Source organism: Marmota monax, unplaced genomic scaffold (genome assembly GCF_021218885.2).
Source record: "Marmota monax isolate L192 unplaced genomic scaffold, Marmota_monax_Labrador192_F-V1.1 WCK01_AAM20220418_F8-fsc00041, whole genome shotgun sequence".
Taxonomy (NCBI): domain Eukaryota; kingdom Metazoa; phylum Chordata; class Mammalia; order Rodentia; family Sciuridae; genus Marmota; species Marmota monax.
The window spans coordinates 8,602,245-8,617,627 of NW_026695238.1; the positions used below are offsets into that span (position 1 = coordinate 8,602,245).

At 40.2% G+C, this 15,383-nt stretch overlaps 1 protein-coding gene across 9 annotated transcripts in view; it reads right to left on the minus strand.

Annotated features, from left to right (window-relative positions):
• Positions 1 to 15,383, minus strand: part of Dock10 (dedicator of cytokinesis 10) — a 234,253-nt gene that overhangs the window by 83,209 nt on the left and 135,661 nt on the right. For all 9 annotated transcript variants that reach the window (XM_058577514.1, XM_058577513.1, XM_046439593.2 and 6 more), the window contains exons 5-8: positions 11,015 to 11,087; positions 10,630 to 10,752; positions 10,219 to 10,353; positions 812 to 995 (exon numbers count right to left, since the gene is read on the minus strand). In XM_058577514.1, coding sequence (XP_058433497.1) covers positions 812 to 995; positions 10,219 to 10,353; positions 10,630 to 10,752; positions 11,015 to 11,087 — 515 coding nt within the window. The remainder of the gene's footprint in view (positions 1 to 811; positions 996 to 10,218; positions 10,354 to 10,629; positions 10,753 to 11,014; positions 11,088 to 15,383) is intronic.

Consider the following 15,383-nt stretch of genomic DNA (forward strand, 5'->3'; position numbering starts at 1 on the left):
CTAATTAAAACAATAAATAAATAAATAAATAAATAAATAAATAAATAAAATCACCAACAATGTTCTTCCACATTATTTCACGAGGCTTTCAATTTATAGCATGTGATACTTAAGACTACTAGAATTTATGAACGATTTGGTTTCTAAACTACCAAAGTGCTTTGTGAAATGTCTTGAAATCATTTTCTATTGGGAGCAGTAACTGACTCTGTGGGTCAAAAACTTGCCTCTCATATAGCTGTGAGTTTGTTCTCTATCCTTTTACTTTTCTCTTCTCTTTCTAATTTCCTTCTCTTTGCCTACAACAAATTAGAATCTTATGAGGGGACTAGGCTGGTCAGAAGAATTTTTTTTTTATCATATAGATTTCTTATTACCACACATAGCACTGAAACTTTCACATAAAAGCTGATCTCAATATGGTCAAAAAACCATAGATGAAAATACATTTTAACTAAGAGGGAGTAATACATATTTGTCTTTTCAAAGAATAAGGTCTACTAATTCAATGGAATGAAGGGTCAAAACACATAAATGACCTCCTATAAGATAACCTTCCATCAGACATGGGTACATTTTTGATGCTGCTGACAAATGACTCCCAACATTATTTTCAGGATGACAGCCTCAAATCATTGCCAGTCAACTCAAAATCATCCCTATAAGAGGTGACCATAAGAATCAGGTGACTTCTTAGAGCAAATAGCTCAGGGATGTATGGGTTAGAACTGACGGCTACCACCACTGCCCCAGCTTTAAAAGAACTGAAATCACAGGTCAGAGGAAGGAAGATGGTTTCCTGAGCTCTCACCTAGGCCCAGGTCGGTGAGCTCTGTGCTCCTCCTTCCCTGCAGGGGCCCCTCGGGGCTGATCTGCAGGATGCGGTTGAGGGTGTGAATCCACTCGTCCATGTCCAACTCAGTTTCAGCGGCCAGCACAAAATAGGTCAGATCGTTCATTTTCAGTTCAAAGGCATATTTTCTTAGTCGGTTATTCTGTGGTACACAAAGAAAGAAAGGCCCATTGAGAAGTCTTAGAGAGTGAGAGGCATTTTCTGTGGGGTTGGGATTTCCAAGTCTTTCTGTAAGGTGGCCAACATAGAGAAAAACCTTCAAGATGGGACAGAATTTCAGAGTCCCAACTTACTTTGGTTTCTTTCACATATATTTGTACTAAGAAACATTTCATTCACATTTTGTTGTTGAGTTGAGTATGTGCACCCAAACATTTCGTCTTCAGGCACGAGTGTGACTGTGTTCCAGCCTTTGAAGAACTGCCCTGAGCTTCTGCCGTCCTGCTCAGCGTGGGTTCTGTCTGCAACTCACCACAGCTGGGCGTCTGACCTCATCACACCTGCCAAGTCACTGACAAGCTCTTTGCTGCCATACAAATCTAAGGGACATTTCTTTCTTTCTGTCTTCCATGACTTTAAACAGAGTTGGCAGGGCGGCTAGCTCCTCCTCCTTGAAGTTCACTGACCCTGGCCTCCATGGTCACACTCTTCCCACCTCATCAGTCGCCACTGTCCACTCTGTGCTGCGGGCTCTTCCTTCTCTTCATGGCTTCTAATGCTACTCCTGGCTCTGCCTCAGACTCCGCCTATCTCAGTCCAGTGGCTTTGAAGGGCTTCCAAAGGCAATGGCAGCTCAGTTCTACCCCTGGCTCTGGCTTGGCCATCAGTCCCCAGAATCTTTGTAACTTGACATCTCTACTTGGCTTTTTGTGACTAATCCAGAAAGCCTTGGTCTAGTTCCTGGAATGTGCTCCTGATACATTCTTGGTTTAGCCACAGGATCTGAAAATGTTCCCCCTCCCTGAAAATTCCCCTAAACACAGAGAGCGTGGTGTTTCCCTCATGTACTTAACATGACTTCAATCCACTCTTCAAACCTAAACTAAAAACCATCCTCAATTCCCCAGTTTCAGACAAGGGGACAAAGGTTATTGTCCTCCAGAACACTTACATTAATTCCAAATTATATGCTTTTTCAATTTTCAATTTGCTTTGTTTCAATTTTCTTTTTTCTTCAAAGCTACCTCCACAAGGGCTTTGTCAGTTTCGTTTACCACTGTATCTTGTGACGGTGTGAATACATACAAGGGTTTAGGAGTGGGGTTCAAAACAAGTCATATTTTATGAATGAAAAAAAAGTTCCTATTCTTAGGAACTAAAATTCTAGTGGGGACATGGTGAGTGAATGGATAATGAACTGGCCAGACAATTGAAAAACAAAACTGCATTGCATTAGAATGGAATGATATGATGAGCAGCTACTTTAGAAAGAGTGGTGAAGGCAGGGCTTTACAAAGGTGATGTCTAAGTCAAAATCTGTAAAAGAAGGAGCCGGCTATTTAAATACCAGAAAAGGGCACTGAGAGTAGGGGTTGGGGGCAAGACCAATTCTTCTCTTGTAGTTTTATATATTTCTGTCATAAGATTAGAAACGTGAATTCAAAGTGTAAACTTTTCCCACTAAGTTCACAATAATCCTGTAAGCAGAATTATACGATTCTATTTAACATGTGATGAAGTTGAGTTTGGGGGGATTAGTGAAAACATGCTTGAGTTTGTAGCAGCAGCAAGTGGCAGAGAAGGGAAAACCACTTCAGGACCAGTGCTCTGAATCCACCGCCTGAGCTGCCCAGAGCCAGGCTCGCAGAAGATGCCCAGTCTATGCTGCTCTTCCTTGCTACTGCCCTGGCACCACCACACATCAAAGAGGTGGCTGTGACCTGTGGTCTCTGTTGATCTAAGTTCAAGAGAATGCACAACAGAGCAACATCTAAGTCCTGACCAAAAGTACAATTCAAGAATTGAAGGAGAAAGAAGACTAAGTGAAAAAAACTAACTATGCTTCTCACTGTGGAATGTCCCTGTTTAAATGTCACTTTGTATATTCTTCCAAGGACAAGCTATTTGCTCCTGTCCATACCTTTGTATTATTGTCAAGTGTTATACATGTCTTGCTTTGTGATGATTCAATCACAGGTCCGGCTCTTTAATAATTCACAAGTCTCATATGAGAAGAAGCTAACTTTTTAGCTTCAGTGTTTATCGCAGTGATGTTCATTCATAAAAGAGATGCTTTTTGTTTACATTTTGTGCTGGGCAAAAACAAATGTGGTCTCTGCCCTTGTAGAATAGGGGAGACAGGCATTAACCAACTAATCACACCAATATAAAACTGGAGAATAGGTGTATTTAGATTTTGTATAAATGCTTTGATGAGGAGATACTAGGATCTGTGAGAACATGGAATAGGATGATTCTGGCAAGAGTTGAATTTTGAGAAGATCTTACTGGCTGTAATGGAAATAGAGGGATGCAGTCAGAAAGATAATGACCTCAAACTTGGTGTACAAAGCACATAGCTAGACAGCACGTTTGAGTGAAATTCCTAGATGTCATGCCCTCCCCAGGGAGAGTGGGGTAGGCTCTCTCCATATGCCCTCACATGTCTTTCTGGGAAATTCTGATGAAGGAGAAACTACCTTGACCTTCACTGACACAGAGGGCCTAAGGCAAAGACCACATGGCTGGAGAGAAGGTGAGAGAGGTTTCCTACCATGGCCATGGTAGAGGCCTTGAACAATAGGAAAAGAAGTAGATTCTCTGAAAAGAAGGAGAGATGGCCAGAATTTGAGACATAACTTTTGCTAGGATATTGTTAAGTGCCTGAGTATGGTGACATGCAAGCAAATCTTACTGTTGTCTTAAAAACAAACCTATATAAAGAAAATCTGCTTGATAACTCCGATGCTGCAAATAATATGGGAGGGAGACACAGAGCCCAGTAAATGTCATGCTAGGTCAGAAAAAGTGGATCAAGTTGCAACTTTCTTCCAAACACAAAGGCCAAACCTAATGGAATTTTCAGAAATAAAATACTTCAAAATATAAATAAAAGTTGATTTTCTAAATTGCATTCTGTACTTCAAATGAATTGAGTATGGTTACCGACTTCAATATTATAATATTATCTTTTAAAAACCTGAGTGAAGTATAACAAGTTCCTACTTCTCAAAAAAGGACACTTATAAGCGCAAAAGGCATTCTGTTGGCAAGTTCTCAAAATGTAAATTATCTTTTTTGAGAGAAATAGAAGTACTTGCAGTATATAGAAGCTTATGCTGGGAATACTTAAGATGGCTGGGTTTCTATCTCAAGCTGTAATCTCAAAGGTAATAGTACATGAAATAGCAAAAAAAAGGACGGACAAAGATCAAAAGTTAGTGGGATGTTTTAATAACCTTAGAGTATAATTGATAAGTCATTGAAATGGTAATGTAATCAAGAAGTAATCATGGTCTTCCTCTTGATCCCCCAATTTTACTTTATTTCCCTTAAATCGGTGTCCAGCGCAAAGTAGCCAAAGTAGCCAATGCAGCTACTGTGTCCAGTCAAGCTCACTGCCCTCCCCCTACATGATTTCATAAATAAAAAGAAGCTGTGAGCATGCCCTGCTGCTACACAATGTGCTTAATAAATCGAGGCATGCGAGTTTGCTTCCGCAGTGTTCACATGGAGAGTCCTGCATCTCCAAGAAAACCACTAAAGCTGACGGAAGACTGAATGGCAAAGAGCGAAGTCATCCAAACAACATATTCCATTGCGCCCATTATGTTTCTAGCACTTTCTACAGAATTTTTCAGGAACAATAGAGGAGTTTTTAAAAGAAACATCACAACATCAAATCCAGGTTACTGGTATTGGTGGCTCCCTTCCATGTTATCCTTTCTATTCTCTGTAGCTTTATTTGTCCACTTAGACAACAAAAAATTATCGAGAGCCTTTTCTGTGCCAGTCACACAGCACTGAAAAAAATTTAAAAAGTGCTTTCTCTTATTGAACTTATAGTATAATGGAGTGTCAGTAAATTGATATGTAGAAATAGAATTAAATGTAAGTAATCCATGTGGAGCGTAACAGTATAGCATCATGCAGTGATACATTTAATTTCATTCTTACATAGGCTGTTGGGACTTATTATCTGAGTTATGTCACTCATGTCCTATTTGTATATGCCACTTCTGTTTTGTTTCATTTTTCTGTGTACCCTTCCATAGACTGGAAGCTCTTTGAAGACAGGAATCACATCTGTTTTCAGACTTTGTGTCTTTCACAATGCTTTGCATATAACAAGTTTCCCAATATATATATCCTGATGTGAATCCTGTGTTAAACACTCATGGCTTAAAACTGCACACGAGGGCATCTTTGCAATGTTCCTTTAGCCTCATGGCTTATGTAGGGTAAATGTACGTATATGGATACATACTTATGCTGTCTGAGGTGAAGTCTTTGTTCTTCTTCTTTTTTGTTTGTTTTATTCAAGGGAAACTGGCAATGTTTCTTAACCAAATAGGTCTGACTCATTCTAGTTATTCATTTGTTCTCTGCTTTTGTGTGTATGTGATTCATCTTCAAGCACATTTTGTGCCTGAGAACTTGAAAGAGTAATGGTTAAACTTTGTACTATCTCACTTGAAATCTTTCCAGATGAACACATTTGCAAGCCAGAAAGGGCTGTAATTAAAGAGGCAGGAACTGGGACCCACATCTCTGGTGACCAGTAAGTAGCACAGACGTCTGTCTCCCAACATGATCTCAAGAACCTGGAAGTTCCTACTGGCATAAAAGGTGTAAGGGGGACTGGTTGAAGGTTCTTCATCAAGGGGCTCGAAAGTGCAGGGACACAGAGTTGAAATCTTCAAAGACACGTGTGAAAAGTCTAGACAGGCTTAGCCTTTCTGTGCAGAGATGCAACTTCCCTAAAAGAGTTCACCTGATCTGTGCTGCCAAACTGCTCCATGAGTGCTGTCATTCACACCTCTATTATATATAGCTCTTGTGACAGGGAATAGTAGAGAGCAGGTGGCTCTGTCCTTCTCTGACTCTGAAAGAAAACTGAATCCCCCACACCTAAACAGGGTTCTGAACACATCACAGGCACTAAACAAGCTGTGGAATGAGAGAAAGAATGAAGGAAAAAAAGAGAAATGTATTTGTTAGTACACTTAGGTAGAAGTTTCAGGAAGGTGAATCAAGATTTGTGTGGCTTTACCATACAAAGTGTCCATCTCTTAAGGTTGTGAAATTTGTAATTAAAAGAAAATTAGAGGAGAAAGCTGAAGACACAATGTCTCCCAGGTTAGTACATTTATTTTAGTTTCATGGGCAAGAAATCTTGAGATCAAAGAGGCTAAGTCAGTTATTCAAAGCCTTCAGGAAGTAAAAACTAGAATTTGAATACTGACCTGCACCAATCCCAAGCTTGGGTTTCCCCCCACAAGACTCTTTCTAAGGTGATGCTTAAACCCATCCTGTACCATCCTTCTATGCATGATATCTATAAAAATCTTAATTTTAGGGTTTTATAGGTATCCTATCTGTAGGACATAGGTGGGACATAACAGGTTAAGCTGATACTGAAACACAGTCTGACTTAAAGTTTCTTGGAGCAGAAAGTCAGACCAGAGTTCTAAGGTGTACGTCTGACATAGTCTATGATTCTTTCTTTTTCAATTTACTTTTTTTATATTTTTAATTTTTTTTACTTGTAGTTGGACACAATACCTCAGTTAATTAATTTATTTTTTATAAATAAAAATAGGAGGGAACCCAGTGCCTCACACAGAGTAGGCAAGGACTCTACCACTGAACTATACCCCCAGTCCAGTTATAGTCTTTGAAGAAAGACACTGCATAACCACTGTGTCTCTGCAAACTAAATAAGTAAAAAGACCACAATTATACTTAAAAAAAATGATGAGTCATTTGACAGAGCAAGCTTTGAAGTACAAGTGGAAAAGAACATATGTAAAATTTTCAGCTCCATGTCTGCAAAAGGTAGTTATTGATCTCTAAACTATTGCTAAAGAATTATTTCATATTGCTAAGACCAAAGAGCCTCTTTTATACCCAACAACAGACAACTATCTCCCCCCTCCATTAAGATCCTTATAGCCCATTCCATATGGAAAAGCTGGCGTCTGTGTTAAAATGCAATTAGCTTTCACTTCCAGTGGAATGCTCAGCTACACTTAATTAATTCTTTCCTTTTAAAGTTCAGCCTTATTCCTGTATATCAGCGACAAATCCTCTGAAATGGAAATGAGGACAACCACTCCATTCACAATATCTTCAAAAAAAATAAAATACTTGGGAATCAACCTAACAAAAGAGGTGAAAGACTTATACAATGAAAACTACAGAACCCTAAAGAGAAAAATAGAAGAAGATCTTAGAAGATGGAAAAATATACCCTGTTCATGGATAGGCAGAACTAACATCATCAAAATGGCGATATTACCAAAAGTTCTCTATAGGTTTAATGCAATGCCAATCAAAATCCCAACGGCATTTCTTATAGAAATAGAGAAAGCAATCATGAAATTCATATGGAAAAATAAATGACCCAGAATAGCAAAAACAATGCTAAGCAGGAAGTGTGAATCAGGCGGTATAGCGATACCAGACTTCAAACTATACTACAGAGCAATAGTAACAAAAACAGCGTGGTACTGGTACCAAAACAGGCGGGTGGACAAATGGTACAGAATAGAGGACACAGAAACCAACCCACAAAACTACAACTATCTTATATTTGATAAAGGGGCTAAAAGCATGCAATGGAGGAAGGATAGCATCTTCAACAAATGGTGCTGGGGAAACTGGAAATCCATATGCAACAAAATGAAACTGAATCCCTTTCTCTCGCCATGCACAAAAGTGAATTCAAAATGGATCAAGGAGCTTGATATCAAATCAGAGACACGCCGTCTGATAGAAGAAAAAGTTGGCTACGATCTACATTTGGTGGGGTCGGGCTCCAAATTCCTCAATAGGACACCCATAGCACAAAAGTTAATAAGTAGAATCAACAAATGGGACTTACTCAAACTAAAAAGTTTTTTCTCAGCAAAAGAAACAATAAGAGAGGTAAATAGGGAGCCTACACCCTGGGAACAAATCTTTACTCCTCACACTTCAGATAGAGCCCTAATATCCAGAGTATACAAAGAACTCAAAAAATTAGACAATAAGATAACAAACAACCCAATCAACAAATGGGCCAAGGACCTGAACAGACACTTCTCAGAGGAGGACATACAGTCAATCAACAAGTACATGAAAAAATGCTCACCATCTCTAGCTGTCAGAGAAATGCAAATCAAAACCACCCTAAGATACCATCTCACTCCAGTAAGATTGGCAGCCATTAAGAAGTCAAACAACAACAAGTGCTGGCGAGGATGTGGGGAAAAGGGTACACTTGTACATTGCTGGTGGGACTGCAAATTGGTGCAGCCAATTTGGAAAGCAGTATGCAGATTTCTTGGAAAGCTGGGAATGGAGCCACCATTTGACCCAGCTATTCCCCTTCTCGGTCTATTCCCTAAAGACCTAAAAAGAGCATGCTACAGGGACACTGCTACATCGATGTTCATAGCAGCACAATTCACAATAGCAAGACTGTGGAACCAACCCAGATGCCCTTCAATAGACGAATGGATAAAAAAAAATGTGGCATTTATACACAATGGAGTATTACTCTGCATTAAAAAATGACAAAATCATAGAATTTGCAGGGAAATGGATGGCATTATAGCAGATTATGCTAAGTGAAGCTAGCCAATCCCTAAAAAACAAATGCCAAATGTCTTCTTTGATATAAGGAGAGTAACTAAGAACAGAGTAGGGACAAAGAGCATGAGAAGAAGATTAACATTAAACAGGGATGAGAGGTGGGAGGGAAAGGGAGAGAGAAGGGAAATTGCATGGAAATGGAAGGAGACCCTCAGGGTTATACAGTGGAGGGGGTAGAGAGAGAGGAGGGGAGGGGAGGGGAGAGGAGGGGAGGGGGGATGGTGGAGGATGGGAAAGGCAGCGGAGCACAACAGACACTAGTATGGCAATATGTAAATCAACGGATGTGTAACTGATGTGATTCTGCAATCTGTGTATGGGGTGAAGGTGGGAGTTCATAACCCACTTGAATCAAAGTGTGGAATATGATATGTCAAGAAATTTGTAAAGTTTTGAACAACCAACAATAAAAAATTAAAAAAAAATAAAGTTCAGCCTTATTAATTTCTGGAGGAATTCCAGATTTTCACTGTCCAGAAACAGGCCAGGACTAAGAGGCTGGAAAGAGCTCCATTTTGCATCCATATATCTAAGTGACCCCAGTAGTTGTCCAAGATGTAATCTCAGCTACAAGGTAACCAGTGAGTGCCTGTGGCTTGCTGATAACAGAAAGCACAGCTCTAGTGGCCTGTGATCAGAAACAAAATTTCTCACCTCAAGCAGCCAGAGCTTTATTGGGAAATTTGAGGGGAGATTGCTAAAACACTCGAGTGCTTCTATTTTTACCTAAGAAGAAATAAGGTAAGACAATGCATCTGAGCAGAGAATAAATGTTTTGAATGCACAGACCTCCAATGTCCATGAAAAAGGAGAGGTCTCTGGAATTACTCTGTTTCCCTTTGCCATAGTGCTTCATGCCAAATTTAATACTAAGAACAATAATTTGAAGGTCAAGAACTTGCAGAACAGCAGTACCTGTTAAGAGAACTAGCTGTTTCTGAAATTAAAACCTCGGGAATCAATGTAATTCTTGCCTTTGGAGGAGAGCTCCTCACAGAGGAAAGAGGGTGTGTGCACACACTGTGAATTTACATGGTTACCTCAAGATGACAATTATGAAGTGTATGCTGTGAGCTGTGATTTGCTTATTATCTTACTGAATTTCCTTGGCTCCGTGGTTCTCCCCACAGAAGCCATCTATGCAGGTGGCCATTCTCCTCTTTTCCTTGAATACATAGCTCAGCTTATATCAGCTTGCTCCTCCTCAGGACCTTTGCACCTGCTGTCCCTGCTCATTTTTTAGTCCATGAACCATATGGTGCCTCTTCCAAAATGCTTTTCTTAATGTCTTGAGCACTAACATTCCTCTCTCTCCTCTGTGACCTTGTTTCTTTCTTTTATCGAAAAACTTACCAGCTGACTTCATCCTATTTATTTATTTATTTGCTTATTTCCTGTTTTTCTTTGAAATAAGTTTTGTGGAAGTAGAGATGTAGGCCACTTTGGTTTTCACTGAAGGCCTAGAGTCTAGAACACTTCTGGGTTCACATCATATAATTAAAAAATATTTGCTGAATGCATTTTGCCATGAAAATAACCCCCAAGGGGGGAAAGGGATTTCCACTCACCTGTACCACACCTGTACAGGAATCCAGAAAGATGCAGCCTTTGGGTTCTTTGGATATTTTTTCATCTTTGTAAAAGTTCATAATGTAGGAATTATCGGGCAACTGAGTCAGCTGGAAGTAGCGCTTTTTGAATGACTAAATAAAAGATAGAAGAAGTTAAATCGCAGTGAGCTGTTACTCATGGAGGTTAGAAATATTGTAATTCCTTCAGAAAGGCGTTGTTCTAGAGAAGAGTATCCTACTTCCTCATAAATAAAATATGATATGAAACATAAATTTGGCTCATAAAAATATAAAAAAACATAAAAATAAAACATAAAACATAAAAATGGCTCTCCTCTGTGGTGTGACCCAAGGAGGGAGGATCAAGAAAGGTGACAGAAATGAAAATGAGTCTTGGTGTCCCCTTACCCGCACAGTAACGGTATTGTTCACGGTGCTGTTAAAATTTCCCTTGTAGAGCCAGCCAGACTTGAAAACTCCTGATCCTCCGGCTCCCCCACCGCCCTTGGAGGAGGAGTGGGAAGTGGTATCCTGCAGAAAGGTATCATTAGCATGGCACTGTGCATCCAGGGCTCAGACGCGGCACTTAAAAACCGGCCTCCTTTTCCTGTCTTTGACTCATCTGCAAAATCATGTTCAATGTCAAAACAAACATGATTCATTCTGACTAAAAGCCCCAACACAATGAGCTACTGCTGCTCATGAAAAACTGGCCAGAAGGTGAAATCTCCAATGCAAGACAGGAACTAATCGCCCTCATGTTTAAACATTTCACTTTCAACAACTCACTTACTTCATCCTTATCAGCATCTTCATGGTCAACCTCAAAGGAATGTGAAGGAAGTTTCTCTGGTTTGTATTCTGCTCTGATATGTTAAAAAAAGAAAGAAAGAAAGAAAAAAGGGTTCTGATTTGTCATTTAGGACATGGCTCTCATTTTCAGCTGTTCCCAAGGTAACAACTATGCTAGCACTCTTAGAAATTTTTAAGATTTGTAATCTTGAAAACTGTGGGGGTCGCATTTCCTTTAGAAGTATTAACCTTGCCCATGCCATTATATCTTACCTCCAGTAAATAAACAATTTAAGCAATGGAGTTAACTATTCACACAGATGTATTAAAAGATGAATTAAAAGAAAGCAAACAAGATGCCAGTAAAGGTTTGGAAGTTTCCTACCTCCACCTTCTGAAGTCTTAGCAGTGACATTTCCATTACCTTTCCTGCCTCACCTCTGTGTGGCATGATTGAGGCTACAGGGAGGTCACCTGAAGAGCCTCAGCTCTGAGGAACCCTGATCCTGAGAAGCAGCCTGTGCCATGTCACTGGGCTGTGCAGCTTCTCTACCCGAGGGCTCCTCAGAAGGCCACTGGAAGGGACCGAGTGGCAGCTGTGCTTCCTTTGTGCATTCCCAGGGCAGCTGAGAAATGCCTCCTCGGCCATGGCATCGTTATCTGCCCAGAGGAGCACGAGGGCACAGCTGGTTCTGTAAGCAGGTCAGAATGATAGGCTTTCATTGGCTTGACGCCATCTCACAAGAAAGGGCTGGATGGAAACAAGAAAATCCCTTCCAACGTTCACACACTCCTGATATCCAGCTTTTTTTTTTTTTTTTTTGGTAACAGAGATTGAACCCAGGGGCCTTAACCACTCAGCCACATCCCCAGCCCTTTTGAATATTTTATTTAGAGACAGGGTCTTGCTGAGTTGCTTAGGGCTTTGCTAAGTTGCTGAGGCTGGCTTTGAACTCGAGATCCTCCTGCCTCAGCCTGCAGAGCTGCTGGGATTACAGGTGTGTGCTACTACGCTCTTTAGCACCTCTATTGCAAAAACTTCTATATGTAGAAATTTCATGGAATGTTTTTGTTTTCTCTCAGATGATTTACATTGTGCAGAAATAATCTCTGAATCTGACTATTGAGGAAAAAAAAAGATCAGAGGCAAATTGGTATTCCCATCACACACATTTCCTATGCTGACGATATTCCAAAGAGGAAGGAAAATGACCATACTTATATGTAAGTATGCATAAATTTTCCCTACTGTGTGTTCATGTAGGGTGCTACTAATGGATTTAAAATATTCCCTCACCCTCCTGGGCACACGAAAATGTCGATTCCTAGTTTTCAACAGTGGAAGAGATGACACAAAAATAACATTGTCCGGGTGCTCAACTAGGCAAAGTCTGAAATCAGAACCACACTCCATTCCTGTTAAGAGGGTTTTTGAACATTGTGGTGAAATATACACAAAAATTATTGTTTAACCATGTTGAGGCAGATTCATATCGGGGTGCAGCCATCACCGTCTCCAGCTCCAGGTCTTTCCATCCTCCTATTCTGAAATTCTGTGCCCGTTAAAAATAATTCTCCACCTCTTCCCCTCTCCACACCCCTGCTTACTGCCACTATCCGACCTTCTCTGCCATGCGCTTGATTATTCTAAGCCTCATATGAGTGGAATCAGGTATTTCTCTTTCTGTGTCTGGTTTATTCACTTAACATAAGGTCTTCAAGGCTCATCCATGTTATAGCATGGGCCAGGATTTCATTCATTTTTAAGCCTGAATACAATGACAATTGTCATTGTAACCTGGCAAAAGATCATTTCCATTAAGTCATCCTGGACTCTTCGAATTGGGGCTCTCTTCCTGTGGACTCTGAGCATTAGTCTCTCAACGATGCACACCTGCTCCTGTTAGCTGTGCCCTGTTCTAAGCCTTCACTGGATTATGCCTTTCTTAAAGGCAGGAACTCTAGTGAACACCCACCCGCATCTTACTCAGCTGTCCTTTCCTACTGCTTCAATTAAAGGGCAAGGTGAGCAAGAAGAATAGAAGCAAAATGATATAAAAATGGTATAATTTCACACTCTCTTGTGGCAGTCATCTTGGTGATGTTTATTATAGCTGAGGAATGTATTTTTGGTGATCAAAATCTAAAGATGTACCTCTGACATGTTCATGGTATTTTAAAACTATTTTACTATTGTGATTTTACCTGATAAAATCATTTTAATGAGATTTACTGGCGACTCAAACAATAAGAACAGTAAAGCTGTTCTGAGGATAATAGTACTTGAGACTGAGTGTTAGGGTTGGTGTAGGGAGTAATGCATCAGTCCTATTTCCAATTTCCATCCTGTTTTTGTTTTAGCTGTGATCTGAACAAAACCTCAAGACCTTCAGAAAAGTAGTTACTAATGGTAAAAGTTTTATTTAACAGTCAGAGGCTTGATAGAAAAGTGGTGGGAAATGTGCATCTCATGGTCAGCTCCACTTCAAGGTCTAGCATATAGTATATATTCAATAAATATTTTTAATAGATATATAAGACATGGATGGACATTTGAAAGACATTAATGCATAATATGATCTTCCTCAACCATGACTTATTTACAAGTCCAAAGATGTTCCAAAATATATACTGAAGTCTAAATGTTCATTAAATGGTCTATTGCTTTTTAGTAAATCACATGTGTGTGCAATCAGACATTTGTAATGATGCTAGGTTCTATAGTCTTGATTAATCTTACCATTTTATAGGATAAAAATAAAGACTGTAACAATAATTTATATAAAACACACAGTGGAAGAGATGGGTTTAGGAGGTTTATCTCTGAAATCATTCTTGCTTTTAGAAAAGGTGAGTTTGAACCATCTTTCATAAGAATGTTAATCACAAATGAAGACTCCCCGCCCCCCAAGGGACCTGGGTACTTATGTAGCGTTAACATGGTCCACCCCTTTTGATCAGGCTCAACTTTATGAGAAGGCCAAGAAAGTAGAGGTTCCACAGTATTATTTCTGAAAGATGAAAATTCTTCCCACTCATCAAAAAATAGTCCCTTTCTCTTTAATATCATCTGACACTCCTTGAGAGAAGAACAGCTCCTTTTACCTCTTCATTTGATTGACAAAGCCCTTGAATACAACCTTTCCTCCTCTCCCCCTCCTGTGAGAGATGACATGTCACCCCAGGTTCAGGGCAGGTTCAAACAGCTGATTTCAAGGTGGCTTGAAGCATTCCTTCTGCAGAAGATGAACAGTGTTCCAGCATCTGAACATGCTGGCCCAGCCTTAAAGGGAGGACTGAGGACACATCCCAAGTGCACGGCAAAGGGATGAGGAGGGAAAACTGAGGAGGCAGTGGCAGAGCCAAACTTGAACGTGGGATGTCAGCCCTGGCTCTGTGCTCATCATTTGCCCTCTGTCTGCCTTAGGCACAACACAAAGCTGTTCATTTCTGAACTCCTTTTCCTGTCCTCTAGTGCCAGCAGGGCAGGTCCTTCCTCCTCTTTCTCACAGAGGAATGATTTTGTGGGTGTTTGTTCTTGACACCTGTGGACTGCAGTATTGTTCACTTTCTCATTAGGGATGATTTCCAGGACTCACTGTACAAACACGCAGGAGAAGGAACAGTTTTTCAAACTTGTGAAGGACAAGGGGACAACATAAGTTTTTTGTGATCATCAATGCATAAGGCTCAGTGATCTTGAGGGGTTTTCACAGATCTCCCAGGTGAGAAATGACAGTGACAACGGAGATAGTCTAAAACAGGTGGCCAAAGAATCACAAAATCCTATGCATCAAAACTGTGAATAATACGGGACAAAACACTAAGGAACCCATCAACAGAGAATGGCTAAACAAATTATAGTAGACCCTTGGGAAGAGAGTTACTCAAAATGGAAAAGGAGCTATGGATACATGTGACAACAGGGACATCACTCGAAAGCACTGGTGCCGTGTGAAAGAAACCAGAAGCACAAGAATATACATAGCATGATTCTACTGTTATGATGCTCTTGGTAATGGTTGTCTCTCTAGGGTAGCGGTGAGCACTGAGCAGGAAATCAGATTACCATCACCTGGGGGGTGATGGTACTCTGTGTCTCAAAGGAGGTGTGAGTTGCTGGTGAACTCTTCCTCAAAAGGACTATCCAATGGTTCACTCAAAATTTGCATATTTCCTTGTATGTGAATTTTACTTGACCCCCCCCCCCCAATAAACTGCACATTCATAAATCCCTACCCGATGACTTGTTCTTCTTGGCACACAAGTCTTTTCCTATGTTCGAAAATTTGCATGACACTTTTAAAGTGTTGATGGAACCATATAAAGAGTAACCCAAAATGATACCTTTTGAACAGACTCTCTCCTTT